This window comes from Uranotaenia lowii, chromosome 2 (genome assembly GCF_029784155.1).
Source record: "Uranotaenia lowii strain MFRU-FL chromosome 2, ASM2978415v1, whole genome shotgun sequence".
Classification (NCBI taxonomy): Eukaryota; Metazoa; Arthropoda; class Insecta; order Diptera; family Culicidae; genus Uranotaenia; species Uranotaenia lowii.
The window spans coordinates 134,466,682-134,485,700 of record NC_073692.1 but is presented as its reverse complement, the minus strand read 5'-3'; the positions used below and the strand labels follow the sequence as shown (position 1 = coordinate 134,485,700).

Genomic DNA, 19,019 nt, shown 5'->3' with positions numbered 1-19,019 from the left:
CATAAAATTCATTCAAGGGAATTGTTTCTCTTTTCAGGCAATATGTAAGTAAATTTCAAAGCTTTCATTTGATAAATAATTTGTTACCATTGGTTGCTTGGGATGGCAAAAGTTCCTATTGTTTCAATTTGTTCTTTAAAAAATTTGATAATTTTTACTATTATTTCATAATTTTTTTTTCTCTGGTTTAATTAGCCCTATTAAACCAGAAAAAAAAATTAAATTGTTTTAGAAAGGGATCGAAATTTGTGTTCATAAATGACCCCCCATAGTTATTATTTCTGTCACTTTCAAATATGACGAGTTTCTTCTGCCAAAGGGATCTTCTGATTAAGATTTCAAAAAATGAAGAAACGAACATAACAGTTCAAGTTTATATCCATCTGAATGTTATGAAACTGATCATCCCAACCCAGCCGCTGCAAGTGTTGTGTAGGTATTCGAATTTTACACTATCAGCTGTGTGACAATTGATAAGATATCAAAACACGTTCGCAGCAATATATTCACGAACACTTCCCCGTCTTCTAGTTACTTCAATCAATTTCACAACCTCACCCAACACGCGCTTGTTGTTATAGTGGGTTTGTAGGTAGTATATTTAAATCTCACTCTCCCGACTGGTTTTTCATTCATGGAGTGACCGAAGACTGGGAAACAACAAGTGTGCCCGTGTGAGGTATTTCATGCACTTTCTTCATTGAGTCATCAGTGTTTTTATTTTTCTGTCCACCCAAAATGGCTCCCGGAGATCAGCTGAAGCAAACGAAAAAAATTACCCCCATGTTCAACGATTATCTGTACGGGGCGATTCGTCGGATAGCCGAAGAGGAGGGTTTCACTCCGGATTTGTACTCGGTGGATTTTGACGAGGAAACTTGCATCGAGTGCGATGGTTTTGTGAGCTTCGTGTTCAAGGCCATCATCAATGGGGACGATCGGGAGATGGTGCTGTGGTGCAAAGTGCCTCCCAATGACGATCTTCGGTCGTTGGCGTTGTTCAGGCGGGAAGTGCTGTTTTACCGGGAAATATTGCCCTCGTTTTATGAGTTCCAGTCGGAAAAAGGGGTAGATCAAGCCAGTGGGGAAGGGTTTTTCGCTGCTCCCAAATGTTTTCTGGCGCATTGTGATACCGTAAAGGAGGAACCGGAAGCCGCTATCATACTGGAGTACGATGAAAATTTTGAACGCTGGGACTGGGACAAGTTTGAACCGATAAATGTGGAACACTCTCGGATCCTGATGACCCAGTTGGGTCGTTTGCATGCTATTTCGTTTGCCTTGAGAGCTAGTAAACCAGAACTATTTGAGCAGCTAAAAGAAAAGGAACTTTCCGTTAAGAGTAACGATTTGGTTTCGCTCATGAAGGAAAGTTTCGACAAGGCACTGGTGACGATGAAGACTCGATTTGCCGCAGATCAGGACAAGATTCAACGGATAAAAGATAGGATGTTCCAGGTGCTGACGGATTGTGGGGACCTCGAGAAAGCCGAACCGTACTGTGTAATCAGCCATGGGGACTGTTGGATCAATAATCTTATCTACACACATGACGAGGTATGTATGAATTTTGTATCAAAGCGACTGTCTGTGCGGTAATACGATAATGGAAATCGATAATGGCTTTTATTGCTTTGTTTAAGCAATCAAACCATTATAAGATTAAAAATAGGACTGTTGATATCAAAAGTATCAATTTTGGCAGCCTTTATTTCGGGAAGCATTATGATTGCTTTCGGAATCTTATAAAACGAGATATATTCGATTACGAAGAATATGTTTTAAAATTGATAGTAAATATCTTTCTAACTTAAAATACATAATAGCTTTTTTCGAGAAAACACGCCTTTTAGTTGTTGTGTTTGGCAATTTGCCATGCATTTTCGAACATTTTTATTTTTCTTTCGAAAGTAAATGTATGTAAATAAAATTCCAAAAATCTTGAAAATTGATAAGTATTTTGGAATATAAACAATTTTTTTTTTAATTTCATTAATGACCTTTTAAACCCTGAGTGTTCATTCGGGTCTTAAATATAAACAATTGTTTTGCAGTATAAACTTGAAATAAATCATTTTTGCACTTATATCCCTTTAAGTTATTTAACCACATAAAAACACTTCCATCTGTACCGTTGAGCCGTCAACACGTACGCCGGAGCATCGTATCGTTGCTGTGTACCTGCAGGAACATTTTACATTATTTATTTTTTCCTTACCTGTATTTCAATCAGCACTTTTCAGTGCTAAAATTATTTTCATTTTCTTTTATTCATATTTTCTCTTTTCTTTCCAGCATGGGGAAGTCTTCGGCCGGCTCAAGGGCCGGAAGAAAACGGATTGCTGAACCTAATCCAGGGCCATCTGCCAAAAAAGTTGAAATTTCCAATTCATTCGATGTCCTTCATAACATCGGTGATGAGGAAATATTCATATTTAATTCTGATAAGAGTACTAAGAAACCTTCTTCTTCTTCTTATACTCTTAAAAACGAAAAGATTCCACCAATAACGGTCACGATTCCTGACTTCAATGCCTTTCGAAAAGAAATCGTCACTTCCGTCAAGGATGTGAAGATTTCATTTCAGATCGGTCGAAGGGGAACTGCTCGTATATTGGCAGAATCTTTTAATGATTTTCAAAAGGTTTTAAATTATTTGAATAATAAAAAACACCAATTTTTCACGTACGACACTAGAGGTGATCGTCCTTTTAAAGTTGTACTTCGTGGTCTCACCGGCGATCAGACACCGGATGAGATCACAAATGAATTAAATTCTTTGTTAGGTTTCTCTCCAATTCAAGTAATTCAAATGAGGAAAAGAACCAACACGAATAATACCAGTAGTGTTGGTTTTGCTCCTGAACTTTATTTGATCCATTTTAAAAAGGATCAGGTTAATAATTTGCAAATTCTTGAAAAGGCTCGTCTTATGTTTCATTGTCGAGTCAAATTCGAACCTTTTCGTAAATCTTCTACCAATTTTCTTCAAAATATTACGCAATGTCGTCGTTGTCAAGCTTTTTGTCATGGCACTAAAAATTGTAGAATGAATGCCAGATGCATGTTTTGCGGCTCATTCGATCATGAAAAATCTAAATGCCTTTTTGGTGGTGATAAGCCAAAAACAGAATTTTTTAAGTGTGCGAATTGCGCAGGTAATCATTCCTCGAATTCTCTAGACTGTCCCGTTAGGGCAAAAATTGTTGCTTCTAGGAAAAATCCCAAAGTTTCCAGAAAAGTTTCTTCTCCTCCTTCCTCTTTTTCGTCTTCACACGTCAGACCGGCAAACAACCTGCCTGTTCGCGGTCAGCCTCGGCCTACATTGGAATCACGGCTGGGTAATACCCGAAGTGATTTTAATGTTACCTGGGCTGATTCTGCGCCACAGCCTCGTTGTTTATCGTTCTCAGAGGTGGTTGAAAATGGGTTTCCCTCTTCAGGTTCAACTAATAAAAATGGGAAAAAACCAAGTCTCAACGTTCATGCGAAGGCTTGGGAAAATCCCCGAAATTCAAATACTTTCTCTTCTCCTTCCTTTTCTGATCCTAACAATTTTGTTGATTTGGGTGAGATTACTGAGGAAAAATTAAAATTTTTGCATCAAAATTTAATGGAAATGATGCAACTTATGTTGAAAGCAAATTCAATGTTTGAAGCTTTCCAAACTTCTTTTAATTATGCTAACAAAATTATTATGACTTTGCGATTCCCTCATGGATCCAAATAGATGTTTAAATATTATGAATTGGAACGCTAGATCTTTGCTGACTAACCAAGATGAATTCTTTTTATTTTTGAAAACTCAAAACATACATATTGCTGCCATCACTGAAACTTTTTTAAAGCCAGACAATAACTTGAAAAGCAATGCTTTCTTTAAAATTTTACGAAATGATCGACTTGATCGACAAGGTGGGGGTGTAGCTATTGTCATCAATAGTCGTCTCAAATTTAGACTTCTTCCTTCTTTCAATACAAAAGTCTTAGAAACAATTGGAATTGAATTAGAAACTTCTATGGGGAAAATTATAATTGTTGCCGCATATTTGCCTTTCCAATGCAGCGGTGAACAGAAAAATTTTTTGAAGGGAGATTTACAAAAACTCACCAGGAATAAATCTAAATTTTTCATTCTTGGTGACTTTAATGCAAAACACCGATCTTGGAATAATATTTCATCAAATTCAAATGGGAATATTTTATTTAACGACTGCTCTGCAGGTTATTATACTGTTGAATATCCTAATGGGCATACTTGTTTTTCTTCAATTAGAAATCCCTCCACAATTGATTTGGTTCTAACGGATTTAGGCGAGCATTGTAGTCAATTAGTTACTCATGCGGACCTCGATTCAGACCACCTTCCAGTAACATTTTCTTTATCCCAAAGTCCCATTGAAAACCCTTTAAAATCAGCTTTTAACTTTCAAAAGGCTAACTGGGAGCGATATATGAATTTTATTGAACGTAATTTAGATGTAAACGTTCCACTGAATTCAATAGAAGATATTGATTTGGCTGTAGAAAATTTGACAACTTCAATAGTCAATGCTAAAGCCGCTTCAATACCCAAAGTTAAACATAAATTTAATCAACCTTTAATTGATGATGATCTTCAGTTTTTGATACGACTGAAAAACATTCGTCGACGCCAATATCAACGTACTAGGGATCCTTATTTGAAATTAATTTATTGCGACCTTCAAAAAGAGATCAAACGTCGTTTAAATTTCATTCGAAATGAAAATTTTGCGAAAGCAGTAGAGGACATAAAACCCTACTCAAAGCCATTTTGGAAATTAACAAAAATTCTGAAAAAGCCCCAGAAGCCAATTCCTACTTTGAAAGACGGGGATAAACTTATTTTAACGAATGCAGAAAAAGCTCAAAAATTAGCCGAACAATTTGAGTCTGCTCATGATTTTAATTTAAACGTTGTTAGTCCAATTGATGCTCAAATTTCCCTTGAATTTGATGATATTCTATCTAAACAAAATGTATTTGAAAGTTCTTATGAGACAAATATTGATGAACTTAAATTGATTTGCAAAAAATTTAAAAATATGAAAGCCCCAGGGGAAGATGGGATTTTCTATATTCTTATTAAAAAGTTGCCTGAAAGCACTTTAAATTTTTTAGTTAAAATCTTCAATAAATGTTTTCACTTGGCTTATTTTCCAAATAAATGGAAAAATGCCAAAGTAACTCCAATTTTAAAACCTGGAAAAAGTGCTTCAGAGCCTTCAAGTTATCGACCAATTAGTTTGCTCCCTTCTTTAAGTAAACTATTTGAGAGAGTTATTTTGAATAGAATGATGTTTCACATTAATCAGAATTCTATTTTCCCTGATGAACAATTTGGTTTTCGTCATGGACATTCTACTACACATCAACTTTTGAGTGTAACTAATATGATTAACGCTAGCAAATCTGAAGGATATTCAACTGGTGTTGCTCTTCTTGATATTGAAAAAGCTTTTGACAGTGTTTGGCACAAAGGTTTAGTAGCTAAATTAGCTCGATTTGATTTTCCTGTATATCTCACCAAAATTATTCAAAATTATTTGACTAGCCGAACCTTACAAGTAAGCTATCAAAATTCACGCTCTGAAAGGACACCCATTAGAGCTGGTGTCCCTCAGAGCAGTATACTTGGGCCAATCTTATACAATATTTTTACTTCTGATCTTCCTGATGTACCAGAAGGAAAAGGTAGAAGATTATTTGCTGATGATACTTTGCTTTCAGCCAAAGGTCGAAATTTCGGGTGGTACGCAGTAGATTGCAACAAAATTTAAATTCCTTTTTGAATTACTTGAAAATGTGGAAAATTTCTCCTAACGCTTCCAAAACTCAACTTATTTTATTTCCCCATAAGCCAAGAGCTCAATTTTTAAAACCTAATGAAAATCATTCCATAATTTTTAATGGGGTTTCATTAGAATGGTCTGATCACGTGAAGTACCTGGGACTTACACTTGATCGGAATCTTACTTTTAAAAATCACATTGAAGATATTCAATCTAAATGTAATAAATACACTAAATCTCTTTATTCTCTCATCAACAGGAAATCCAGGTTGTGTCTGCGAAATAAGATGTTAATCTACAAACAGGTATTCCGACCAGCGATAATGTATGCAGTTCCGATTTGGTCTAGCTGCTGCGCGACGAGGAAGAAAGCCATCCAGAGGATTCAGAACAAGGTTCTGAAAATGATTTTGCGGCTTCCACCTTGGCACAGCACCGAAGATCTTCATCGGATTGCAGGCATTGAATCGATCGAAGAGATGGCCAACAAAATCATCTCCAACCTCAGAGGCAAATCGATGCAGTCTTCCATCGCAGAGATTCGTTCTCTCTATAATTAGTTTTAATTTAGGATAGTTTTAGTTTTTAGTAGTAAGTTTAAAATATTTTTTGACATTACAGGATGTTCTCCTACATAAAAATACTTGATTGCACTCAGCAAAATTAATTCAAATAAATAAATTATAGTGATTAATAAACTATAGGGCTCTGGACAGTTCATCATTGAACTGAACACCTAATTTAATGAAATAATGTAATATAAATGTAATGATGAATTGGTACAAATAAAGACATATTTAAAAAAAAAAAAAAAACACATAAAAACAAAATTGATGCCTTTTTACTGCATATATGTTTGAAGATTTTGATGTTTCGCAATAAACTAAAAAAAAAATATTTAAAAAATATCAATCCAGTATTGTAACCTGATATTATAAACTGGATAACGAAACTTTTGAAAATTTAACCAAACGATGAATGATTTATTTGAATAATTTATGTTAACTAACAGCCAATATTTGATAACATTGGATTCAGGGGCTGATTCACAACGATGTTTAACCCCCATCTAGCCAAGAAGTTTGTACCTCCTGGCTAAAACCAATATATCTCTCTTATTTCTCAACCGATTTTACTAAAATTAGAGTTTTGGAAACTTCTAAATGCAACTCAAATATTTTCATCATACAATATTCAGCTTCACTCTTTTTTTTTTCAATATCTAAGATAAAAAAAAAACCCGAAAAACATGCTTCGGAAAAAAGACTGTAGCTACGGGATGCTTAAAAAAATCACTTAGTGTCCAAGAAAGCTGAAGTTACGTTACGCATTAGAATAAATTGTTTTTAAATTTTTTATGATCAAAACCACAAAAAAGTCAAAAAGTGATGTAAAAACCGTACTTTTCAATCAATGAATCGTCAAAATAGTTTAAGTCATACTAGATAAATTTTCAAAAGAGTATTGAAAAATTGACGTAATTTGGCACATTTTCGCATCTTTTGATTGTCAAAAATACGGAACACAGAATTTTTGATGAATTGTCTAGCAGTGAAAAAAGTATTGCAGCGTTAATGTAATTCCACCACTAAAATCGGTACGGAATTGCCTTTCGGGTGAATATAAATTTGTTTCGAAGATTCTGCGAAAACATGCCGAAAATCCAATGCAAATCTGAATTTTAGTGTAAAAAAATGTGAGAAATTGCAAATAGATCAAAAGTTCGAAAATACATAAAAATATTATGTGTTTCGTATTTAAAAAATCAAAAGATGCAAGAATGTGCCAAATGACGTTAACTTTTTATACTCTTTTCAAAATTTATCAGGTTTGTCTTAAACAATTTTAACGATTCCTTGATTGAAAAGTACAGTTTTAACACCATTTTTTTACATTTTTTGTGGTAATGATCTTAAAAAATTAAAAAAAATATTTTCTTGTGCGCAATGTAGAGTTTCTTACTTCGGCTTTCTTGGACACTTAGTGAATTTTTAAAGCATTCTGTAGCTGATCTACAGTCTTTTTTCCGAAGCATTTTTATCTTATTATTTTTCGACTTTGAATAAAGGAAAACTGAAGTATTGTTGCTGAATATTGTTTGATAATCATATTTGAGTTCTGTTCTGAAGTTTCCAAAACTATATTTTTTTTAAAAATCGGTTGAGAAACAAAAGAGATATAGCGGTTTTAAGTGAGTAGTGTCAAATTGACACTCATGGTGTGATCAGAGAGTTTTTTTGTCTTGACTTCAGGGTGCGTCAATAGAAAAAATAATGATGCAAAATTACAGACTTCAAGAATAGAGAATTTCATGAGACAGATTGTGGTAGGGTACCTTTTTGTTTTTGATTTGAAAAATGTAAACACCAACTGGTCGCCATTTTGATCTTTGATGATAAGCACTGTTCAATGCTTTCTTTTAAAAACTCCTTTTGTTAAAAGCATCAACATACCTTCATGTCTTAACTTGTTATGAATTTACAAATCATTAAATAAAGAATTTATGTTCTCATCACCAAGGTGCGCTTGCAAAACCACTACAATTGCATTGCCAATTTTGTTTCGTTACTACCTGGTCATTGAACATGCGTAATGCTGTTGTTATGTTTACCCTACCACGATATATCGAGAAAATGTAAACATGAGAAATCAGCTGTTCGTCTGACAAGTGGGGAAATGCCTTATTCTTTTCTTCCAATAGTGTCATTTTGACACTCAAGAGCGGATTATGGTTAAGTCAAATCGGACAGCAAAGTTCGTTCAACTCAAATCCCAGCTAACATAAAATCGCAATAGAAATGATAGCTCAAGTCGTTAACAAAGTTAATGCGAATTGCAAATCCTACCAATTAAGTAAAAGGCCTTAAAAATAGTTACTCAAATTCGGTATAAATCAGATATTTGCTCTCCCACACGGGATTCAAGTGAGAAAACAATCTCTCTCTGCGATAAGCAGTAAAACCAGATTGCTAAAAATCTGAAGGTTCATTTAAAAAAATTGTCAAATGAGAGGAGCAAGAAATATTTTCGCTGGCAACGGTCTGCATACATTAAGAGCAAAACATAAACTCTCTCGCATATTTTCAGGATGTGTGAATAAGGTGTTGAATATCGCCCAATTTGTATATTTCTTATCGCTAAAGCTAGAAATTAAAAATTTGTATGTATAATGCTTCCACTTTGGTATATAAATGCAGTTTTTTTTTCGAATTTATGCGATAATTTTGTAATGTTTATGAAACATATAACAAATTTTGTTGCAAAAAATACATACATAAATGTTTTCTGGGAGGTGACTCTTGCCGAATTTATAAGGAAAATTTGATTTTCTGAACATTTTTGGCTTTCAATAAATAACTTAAATAGTCACACTTTTGTCTTATGTCAGTTTTAACTCACTTTTTGTGAAGGTTTTTTAGAGTTTATTGATGTGTAAAAGAATCCAAACACATTCTCTACAGGATACGCCATCTGAGAGTATTCATTTTCAACCTCGAATAACTCCGCCATTTTTTAGCCGATTTTGACATGTCACATTAGATTGAGTCGATTTGGGGTCATTTTTGAATTTCTTAAACCCTGGGGTCTTCTAAGCTTCGTCTTGGTCCAAAACTCATCCATGATTTTTGCAGAATTTTTAAGTAACGTTTACATGAGTAAATTTGAACTTTTAGGTTTTTATGGGAAAATTGAATATTTTGTACTGAATAATCAACATCATTTTTGTTTCTTCTGTGGAACTGAGCCAGCTGATGGTTTTTGTGCCAATTTTTAAAATTCCCAAAGGAAATTTTTCGCTTAACAACTTTGTAGAAGACCGGAACTTCGTATCTTATTAGGCAAAAAAGTTATAAGCTGTTTAACAGAGGTATGTCTTTTCGCATTGATAAATAATGAATTCAATCGAATCAATAATTCAAGAATCGAATGGCTATCGACGGAGAAACTAATAATTTTGATTGCTATTCCATATAACACTGCCAAATTTTCATGACTATTTTTATTTGTATGCATGCTGTGTACATACACGAAGCTTTCGAGTGATGTTCAAGGTTGCCGGAATCACAGAAAAATCTTTAATTTCACAGAATTCTGAGCCAAATTTCATCACAGAATCTGTGTCACAGAACACAGAATTTTCGGAAAATTCTCGGATTTCACAGAATTTTGAAATTTTTGACATATTTTCAAAATTATTATTTTTTAAGTCAATTCAAATTTTGGATAATTATCTTTAAATTGGAGAAATATGATAAAATTGATAATGTTAATTGATTTTTCTTAAGTAAAATGTAAAAAATACGCAATTTAACATGACTTTTGAATGAAATTAATGGAAAAAGCATCACAGAAAATCGTCACAAAATTTTTGGGAAAAATCACAGAGTCAGAATTTTTATTTCGTCAAAACACAGAATTTTTTTCGGCATCCTTGGTGATGTTCATGTTATTTTCCATGTACTATGACTGTCCTTATGGATTTCTATTCGCGTGACAAATATTATTTTTCAAGCATCGGTCGTCAAAGCTAGTGATTCGAAAAGCTTTTTTGGGATTGCTCTGCTGGAATCGCATGTTTTTTTTTATTAAATCAAATCACTCGAAAAATACCATTAAACTTCAAAATAGTGACTTGACTCTTTGAATGAAGTTGTGCAGTTTTACAATCGTCACATCTCTGCCAAACAAAGTAGGCCTCATAACTCGCTTCAAAAAAAAGTTAAACACGAACTGTCCGACTTTTGAGGTTTCAAAAGATAAAGCTTTGCCGCTTTCAACAAAGATTTTTGAAATTGAATGATCTACAACTTTTATGATTACACAGTAAATAAAAAAAAATTGAAAAAATATCTCCCTGATTGGTGAATTGTTCAGGGAAAAAAATTAAACAATCAAACATTGTACAGTATTGTTATTCATTTTATAATTAGTTTATTTAGTGTTTAAAAAATAGTTTATTGTACATCTGAAGATGACTGAAAATTAATAGTAAATCGAAACGTTAAAGAACAAAGCATATAGTCATTTATTCCACCGAACAATATCAACAAAAAAAATCTTAAAAAACATCTCCAACTGGAACATGGGTTTGTCTACCTCGGGCCCGATGGGAACCTTTTAATTTTTTAGAACCTTGTTAATCCTTTTTTCAACAAATTCCAAACACAGATTGTTGTATATTCATATTTAATAAAAAACTATGTAATAAAAAAAAACGGTATTCTGCTTCAAAATAATGAACAAAAAACCGAAATGAACTTTCATTTCAATAAAATTGTTGTATTAAGATTTCTGAATAACAAATTTGGAAAATTAATTTTTTTTTTACAAATAAGTATCAGTTTAATGTTAGACTTTTTTTTGCAAACTAATCTTGTGAAGTTTCCAATTTATTATTCTTCTACTTTCTCGATTATCAAGAATTTGAAAATAGATTCTATTATAAACATTTGCTGTTCTCTATACGTAATTAAGAATCGTTGATAGATCATCTTAGTGATGAAACAAAACATTGCTATTTTTTATCTGGATTTACTAAATTTTTATCTTGAATGCCATTTTAAACTTTTTATATTGAAGTTTAAAAATTAAAACCTTGCGCTTAGCCGATTCTATAAATAAATATCTTCAATAATATTTCAAATTGTTTTCCAGATCGGATTCATGAAAAAAAAAAATTATTTCTGCACGTCTAGTGCTTTGTTTATCAGAAAACTGCTGATTGCGCACATAAATTTGTAAACCAAATTTATGCTGTCTGAGCATCAATAAAGTTCAATTTAGCTGCAGTTTGATTTAAAAATGTGCTGATTGCTTTTCTAGCACAAGAAACTATTTATAAAAACGAATTCAAATATGAAACAGTAGAGAAAGTTCTTTATGAAAAGATTTATAAAAAGTTTCTTCACCTGAGATGAGATTTTAAGGTTTGACCTAATTAAGAAATAAGTCGGGATTTTTATTCCTTTACAACCTGGTACAGTAATGACAATTCGATTCTAAACATTTTGGTAACTTTAGTAAAGTGTCACGGAGTTTAAGAGTTATCTATGTTCAGCTTAAAATCTATAAAAATACAGTTAAGATGATGTAAGCATTGAAAAATTTTCAAGATAAAAATCAAGAAATCCACCTGGGAGGAACCTTTCAAACGGTAACATTCTATCGATAAATTTGGCTTATGCTAATCGCATAGATGTTCGGTGGTGTCAATCGATGGCACTTTATCATAGTTAACGACAGACAGCATCCCGGAGGGCAATTTAAATTTTTAAATTGGAAAATGCCATGGGAACAACGATGGCCAAAGTGTTATTACCCATCTGCTGAATAGTCAATTTACTGGGTCATTGCATTCACTTAACATGCCAGCATCGATTGCTCCATTTCGTATTATTCAACCTTAAAGTCATGCCAAAGGCCACGGTCAACAAAGAAAGAAGGATGCATCGCCTTCCCCCGAAAGTAGACTATCTTGAAGGTCTTCTCCTCTGTATAACTCTGTTTGTGGTTCACTGTTTGTGTTTGTGTATCAAGCAAAGCTTCTTCCAAAAATGACAATGACATTCACCCTCGTCCAATTTTCCTTTCTTTTTTTTGCTTACATTTCTCAATTTCCTTCTCCTTTCTCAATTCCAGAGCCTCGCCGCCACCAATGTGATCCTGACCGATTGGCAATCTTCGCGCTATGCCAGCCCACTGCTCGATTTGGGCTACTTCTTCTTCATCTGTGCCAGTGACCAGTTTCGAGGACAGCACTTCGACTCGTTGCTTCAGCATTATCACAACGGGCTGCGGGAGCTTCTGGATCGGCTCGGAGGCGATTGCCAGGCTCAGTTTCCCTTCACGGCCCTGCTCCGGATGGTGAAACCCTACCGGGAGTTGCTACAGGATGGGTGAGGTGAGATGAGGTCAAGCTCGAGCTAGCAGCCTTCTTTCCGGATTTCAGAAGACGTTGGCCACGACTAGAAAAGGAGATATAAATCATACAGTTGTTTTTTTAGTCGTGTGTTTCTCATCCATTACATTATTTGCTATTTGACAGTCATAAAAGATTGTTATTGCTCAGCTGAGCGGGCTATTTCGGTCAAATTCTGGACTTTAAATGTTCCATGGCGGAAGTTGAAAGAAATCCTTGCAAGTTAGAGTTTCTAGATAACCAGTTGTTCAAGAATATCTTTTTTTCGTTTTTCCAACAAAATGATGAAAGGATTCAATAGGTAAAATTTTGGTAACATCAAATTTATGTTAACATTTTTTCCAAATTTCATAAAGGCCGTGTTAGGGGGCATCCATTAATTACGTAACGCTCCTAGGGGGGGGAGGGAGTAATCTCGAGCGTTATGAATTGTGACATAGGGGAGGGGGGGAGGTATGCTCATCGTTACGTAACGATTGTTTCCTTCAAAATTTCAGTTTAATCGCAGCTATTATGATGTCATGCAATTTTTGCAGAATGATAAGCCCACCAGAATGAGTTTTAAATTTGTAAGTTTCAACATGATTAAACTGGTTTGTAACCTTCCCTTTTTATAATTCTGAGATAGACTCCTTAAACTGTTTATTGGATATCCAAGAAATAATTGCTACACCCAAAATTCAGCCTCTGTGCCAATGGCGTGTAGTCAATTACATAGCATCATTGGTACAAGAAGATAACGCGATCGGTGCTGATTCGATTTGCTCCCACCGGCATTAATCTCCCAAGTTAACCGAATTGCGTATGTCTGAAAGAAACAAAATAAAAACGCTTTCACGTCCCTCCCTATCGCATCACAAGACGAAGAAGGATGGAAATAAATACCGGCCAACACCAGGCAGCCAGCGAACCGAGCACTGTGCGTGTGAATGTAGCAAAAGCAACAACAAAAACTTCCTTCTAATTCAATCCCTTCAATCCACTGGCAAACAACCACGGCCGAGCTGTGCGTGTGTATGCAGTAAAAGCAACAACAAAAAAACATTCCTTCAATTCAATTCGCCGGCAAACAACCACGGCTAAGCTGTGCGTGTGTATGTAGCAAAAGCAACAAGAATATATTCCTTCAATTTACCGGCAAACAAGCACCGGCCAAGCTGCCCGGCTTTAGCAGCTGTGTATATGTAGCGTGTGTATGTAATAGCAGGCAGTAAGCAAAGCACAGTTCTCATTCAATGGGTTTCCCGTTTCCTCCACTCCCGTTCCCTTTCCCGTTTCCATCGCAAGACAAATGAATACCTTGAAAGGAGGCCAAACGCCGGGAAGCCACTGTCGTGCGTTTCTTTTGTGATTGATCGGTGGCAGAATGCCTATGACAAATATCCCTCTTCCTGCATAACGCTCAAATAGTACACTGGTTAAGATGTCGGTCTGGCAAGACCATTAAGTTAGTGATTTGAGTTCGATTCTCCCTACGGGCGCTGTGGTTTATATTTTTATTTCCTTGTTTCCGGGATGAATTATCCAATAGGAAGGAAATCCCATAAAATGTTTTTCTTGTTTTGCTTGAATGTAGTGGTCATGCATCATTTTAGTTGGGAGCCGAGTCCTTATGCCAGTTACGGTTTTTCAAACATATCATCTTCGGCACAGTGCACATTTCAGCGCATTATCGGCACAGAGATGTGCTAAATAGGCATTGGATTTCTGCAACCTCTTCTATGGGTGTAGAAAACCGAATATTAGATATGTACATTTACCCCCCAAGAACTCTATTCAACCTTAAGACGGAAATTTTACTATTTTTTCTCAAATAATTAAAAAAATGCAATTTCGGTTACAGTAATACCTCGATATAAAGCAACGAAAAATTTTTTTTCGTTACTTTATATCGAAGTTACGTTATATCGAAACACTACCTAAAATGGTCTTTTGGAGCATCGATAGTGATCGTAAATGTGAAAAAGTTGATTCTCAATTCCGTTGGTACGGATTTAAGGAACGTAAAAAAAATCATATTTTTGTCACAAACTCAACAATTTTGTTTATTTAATTTCAACAAACATTTTCAGAAACAATTAAAGTGAAGATTCTAACAAACATACATATTTTTCACAATTTTACAATTAAGTTAAATCTGTTCTTCTACTATTTTGTCCATAACTTTTGACCGCATCTGCCGCAATGAAATTTGCATATTAAGCGGCCAACCGTTCTCCTCTGCATATTTGATAGCCACATCAAAACCGTTTAAAGCAGACTGCTCTGACTCTCGTGAATAATCGTCATCTTCTTGTAAACTCGATTGTGTTTAGAGATGTAAATTACCATTATTATTAATAATAACATCAATGATAAAAAAATAGATTTTTAGAAGGGTTGTACAACAAGTTCTAAGACTTCCGGATAGCTTCTGCGGGAACTGAATCCCATGATTGTGCAACCCAATAGATAATATTTTTTTTATGTGACTTTATCATTTGAATTATATTCTGATCCCTTGACAGTACTGCCGCAGTGGTATTCGGTGGTAAAAATATGGTGAAGATCGACCCATCTTCGGTTTTCAGCTCATCTGCATTAAAATGCGGAGAACAATTGTCTAAAATAAGAGCAGCTTTGATAGATAAACCAGATTCTTGAAGAAACTTGGTGATTTTTGGCACAAACTGCTCAAAAAACCATTCTTTAAATAAAGTTCTGGTCATCCAGGCGTTCTTGAAGGACCTGTAGTATACTGGCAGCTCTTTAATGTTTTTCAACGCTCGCTCTTTATGCCTCTGAGAATTTACCGCATGGCTCATAAACAACATTATTATATTTTTATAACAAAAAAGTAATGAAATTAAACATATTTATTCAAATTAGAAACATTTTTGAAAGTTACGTAATATAGAGGTAAAAGTTGCTTTATATTGGGTTACGTTATATCGAGGTTGCTTTAAAAAGAGGTTGCTTTATATCGAGGTATTACTGTATTCCGACGAATATTACTTAATGGAGTATATTTTACATAATTGTTTAATTTATTTTGCTTCTTGAACAAAATAAAATAAACAAGGTAGATCATCAGTTATCAAGCACAGAACAACTTTAAATAGACAATCATTTTATTTTATCAGAGAGTTATCATCAATGAGTACTAAGAAGTGATTTGGATAGATATTAATTCCGTTTTGAAGAACGTTATAAATTTTATATTAAAATCTTTTCTTACCATCGAAAACCATTATTTAAAAACATGAAAAGATGGAGGGGTGGGGGTAATTATCAACGTTACGTAATTTTCATAGGGGGGTACGTCCAAGCGTGACGATTTGTGACATACGGGGGGTAGGGAGTCAAAAAAGTGCATTTTTTGCGTTACGTAATTTATGGATGCCGCCTTAAGGATTGTTACAAGTTATGAGTGTCAGTGGTGGTTTGACTATTATTCGTTTTTTAAGGAATTTAACAGCATGCTGCCATTCTTCCCAAAACTTTTATTCGCGGTAGTATTAAATGTGCAAAGAAGATATTTTATCTTATGAAAACAGTAAATGTCACAAAAACCATGAAAAAATCAGGATTTTCAATGCTTTAATTTTATTTTCTAGCTAGTTTTTATGGAATAATACCATGTCACCATCAGCAGCCTATCAACCCTCGATTCCAATGAAGTTTTTTTTTGCCGCATTCGGTCCTTGCACTTTTTCAGTCATTATGCTAGAAATCAATATTAAACTTGCCATTAAAAAGATCACAATCATATTTCCATTCAATATATTTTCACAAAGCCGTTTCTTCTATTTCTCATAAGATGTTCTTATGACAACTGAAATAAATTCAGAAGACTCTTATGAAAAACAATTTTGCACACTAAAAAGGGGTTCATAAGACACATGTTATGAAAATTAAAATAAGAATGTATTTAACTCTCTTTGTCGACGTCTGATAGCAAGGTAAAATTGCTAACTTTCTTGTTATTCAACTTAGGGTTCTGATGTCTTCGACAAAGTTGTTTATCTGACCAAAATACATAAATTTGTTCCATATGGCCAAGATTCATCACATCACTATCGGAAGTTATTGTCATAGTAAAAAATACCTAGAAAAACAGTTTTTTTTCTGAAACGTTGTAGATTTGAAAAAATGATTCGCCGTTTTTGGAACAAAGTTAGAACAAGCCAAGATCTATAATTGCTTCATACATTTTGACGATTTGCGAATTTGCTGAAGCTCTTTAAAAGCATTAAGTGTATTTTATAAGTGATTTTCGAAGACTCATTTATTACAAATCGCACATTATCGCTACACCACATTTTGTTTTATTATTTTTGATGATGGATGGAACCATTTCCATATGAAATTTGAGTGGAAATTTAACCTTTTTTGGTCATAAAATCAAATCTCATTTCAATTATTCGAAGTATTTGTTTATAGTTTTCATAATGATTATTTGGAACCAGTTCAAACGGTTATATTTAATCGGCAAAGCCTATTCTTCTATCATTCATTTTATCTGATATTGAATACTTTTTTAGTTACCAACCAAATTACATAAATTTCGTTAAAATTTCTCGTGAGGTATAAATGTTTTGAATAAATGAATGTTATGATTATTTTCATATGGGAAATATGCATTTTTTGGTGCGGTTGCCAAAATGTCTTGTCTGAGACTGCCAAACCGTTGAGCTAGTTGAATCAGATAAATTTTTCTCGTTTTGAAAGATTTATTCCTCTAACAAATAACATGGATTTATGCCTAAGCGCTCTACGACTACAAGCCATTCAAGTTTACCGTGCATGACAGCTTTGCCATGAGATCGCCAAACTAGATCGTATCGGTATTTGCGACTCTTCACTGGAATGGTTCCATTGCTACCTCATTGTGCGAATAGGTGAATCATTCTCCAATCAATTTTCTGGATTTTCTAGGGTGCCTTAGAGAATCACCCAGGACCCATAATATTCCTGATCTACTTCAACGACGTGCTGTTGCTTTTCGACGGACCCAAGCTAATGAGGCTGGATCATTCAGCCGAAAATCATAAAGCCGAAAGCGATTCGGCCGAAGGTCCTTCAGCCGAAGGCTGTAAGGCCGAAAGGACGCTAAAGCGAAATGATGTTAGGCGGAATAGTCGTTAGGCCGAATGGTAATCTGACGGAATGGTCGTAAGGCCGAATGATCATAATGCCTAATGGATGCTTATCCGAAAGGTCGCTACCCAAGTAACAATTTTAGCTTTATTATGGTCAGCAAAATGTCGTTTGGACCATAGCATTAATCTTCATAAAAAGCTAAAGTACATTCTATAACATCACCTGGACTCTAATAAAGCCAAAATTAGGCTATTTGGCCCTATCCTAGGAACGTCATCATGACCAATCATTGTTAGTCATCAATATTGGTCACCAAAGCTTTTAAAAAGCTATTATAAAAATTAGAAATTTTTGTTTTTTTCGGTTCTGTCAGTTCTCGGAGTTTTTTTTTGTTTTTTCCAGCAACCGTAATGGTTGATGAATGATGATTGCATTATTCAGATATGAATCTGGTAAAATTAATAGCTAAAAAACCAATGTTTTACCCATATAATGAGCGTCTTTTCTACTGCCAGTCAAGATTTTAGGTAAAATGTATATGAAATAGTATCTTAAAATAAATGCGCCTCGTCAAATCTGATGGTCAATCATGATGGGATTGATGGAAAAAAGGCCTGAAAAAATATTTTCCAATGCTGGCATTGTGAATCCATCAACATGGCGTCATTTTGTACCCTTCGATTTTGCAACCAACATGGCGTGAGTCAATTCATAGTTTAATTATGGTTTAATGATGACCCCAAAAAAAGCTACGATTTGACGTTTCTCTCGCAAGCAAACCAATTACACGCTAAGGTTGAGTTCCTCATTTCTGAGTTGTTAATCATTAGTACAGTAAATGAGGACAGACTTTTTTTTAATGAAAAGGGATTGATTGTGAATGACCCGTGGAATAAATCATGAGTTGAAGTCAAATTTCGTTGTCTGACGCCATCTTGAAATCCAAGATGGCGGCTTCCGCTGAACTTTAAAATGGTGTAAATGACTTGAAATCGCATGAAACCCCAACAAAATGGGTATCGGGTGAAAGTGCTAAACGAGTAGAAGTCGAATTTCGCTATCCGACGCCATCTTGAAATCCAAGATGGCGGCATCCGCTCAACTTTTAATGCTTAATGCTGACAAAAAGTCGCATTAAACCACCACTATACGAGTATTGAATGAAAAGGCTAAGCTAGAAGATGTCGATTTTTTTCTTTCCGACG

At 34.5% G+C, this 19,019-nt stretch overlaps 1 protein-coding gene across 1 annotated transcript; it reads left to right on the top strand.

The window, feature by feature from the left end:
* The first annotated feature begins 648 nt into the window (after positions 1–648).
* LOC129747448 (uncharacterized) lies at positions 649–12,893 on the top strand. Its single transcript, XM_055741680.1, has 2 exons — positions 649–1,557; positions 12,453–12,893. Exons 1-2 carry the CDS (start codon positions 739–741, stop codon positions 12,711–12,713), a joined length of 1,080 nt encoding a protein of 359 aa, XP_055597655.1. The 5' UTR covers positions 649–738; the 3' UTR covers positions 12,714–12,893.
* The last annotated feature ends 6,126 nt before the right edge of the window (positions 12,894–19,019 follow it).

Bases quoted from the DNA above. Each gene is read 5' to 3' on its own strand.
- LOC129747448 (XM_055741680.1), top strand. From the start codon at position 739: ATGGCTCCCGGAGATCAGCTGAAGCAAACGAAAAAAATTACCCCCATG. The intron at 1,558-12,452 runs GTATGTATGAAT...TCTCAATTCCAG, and splicing joins TTATCTACACACATGACGAG to AGCCTCGCCGCCACCAATGT.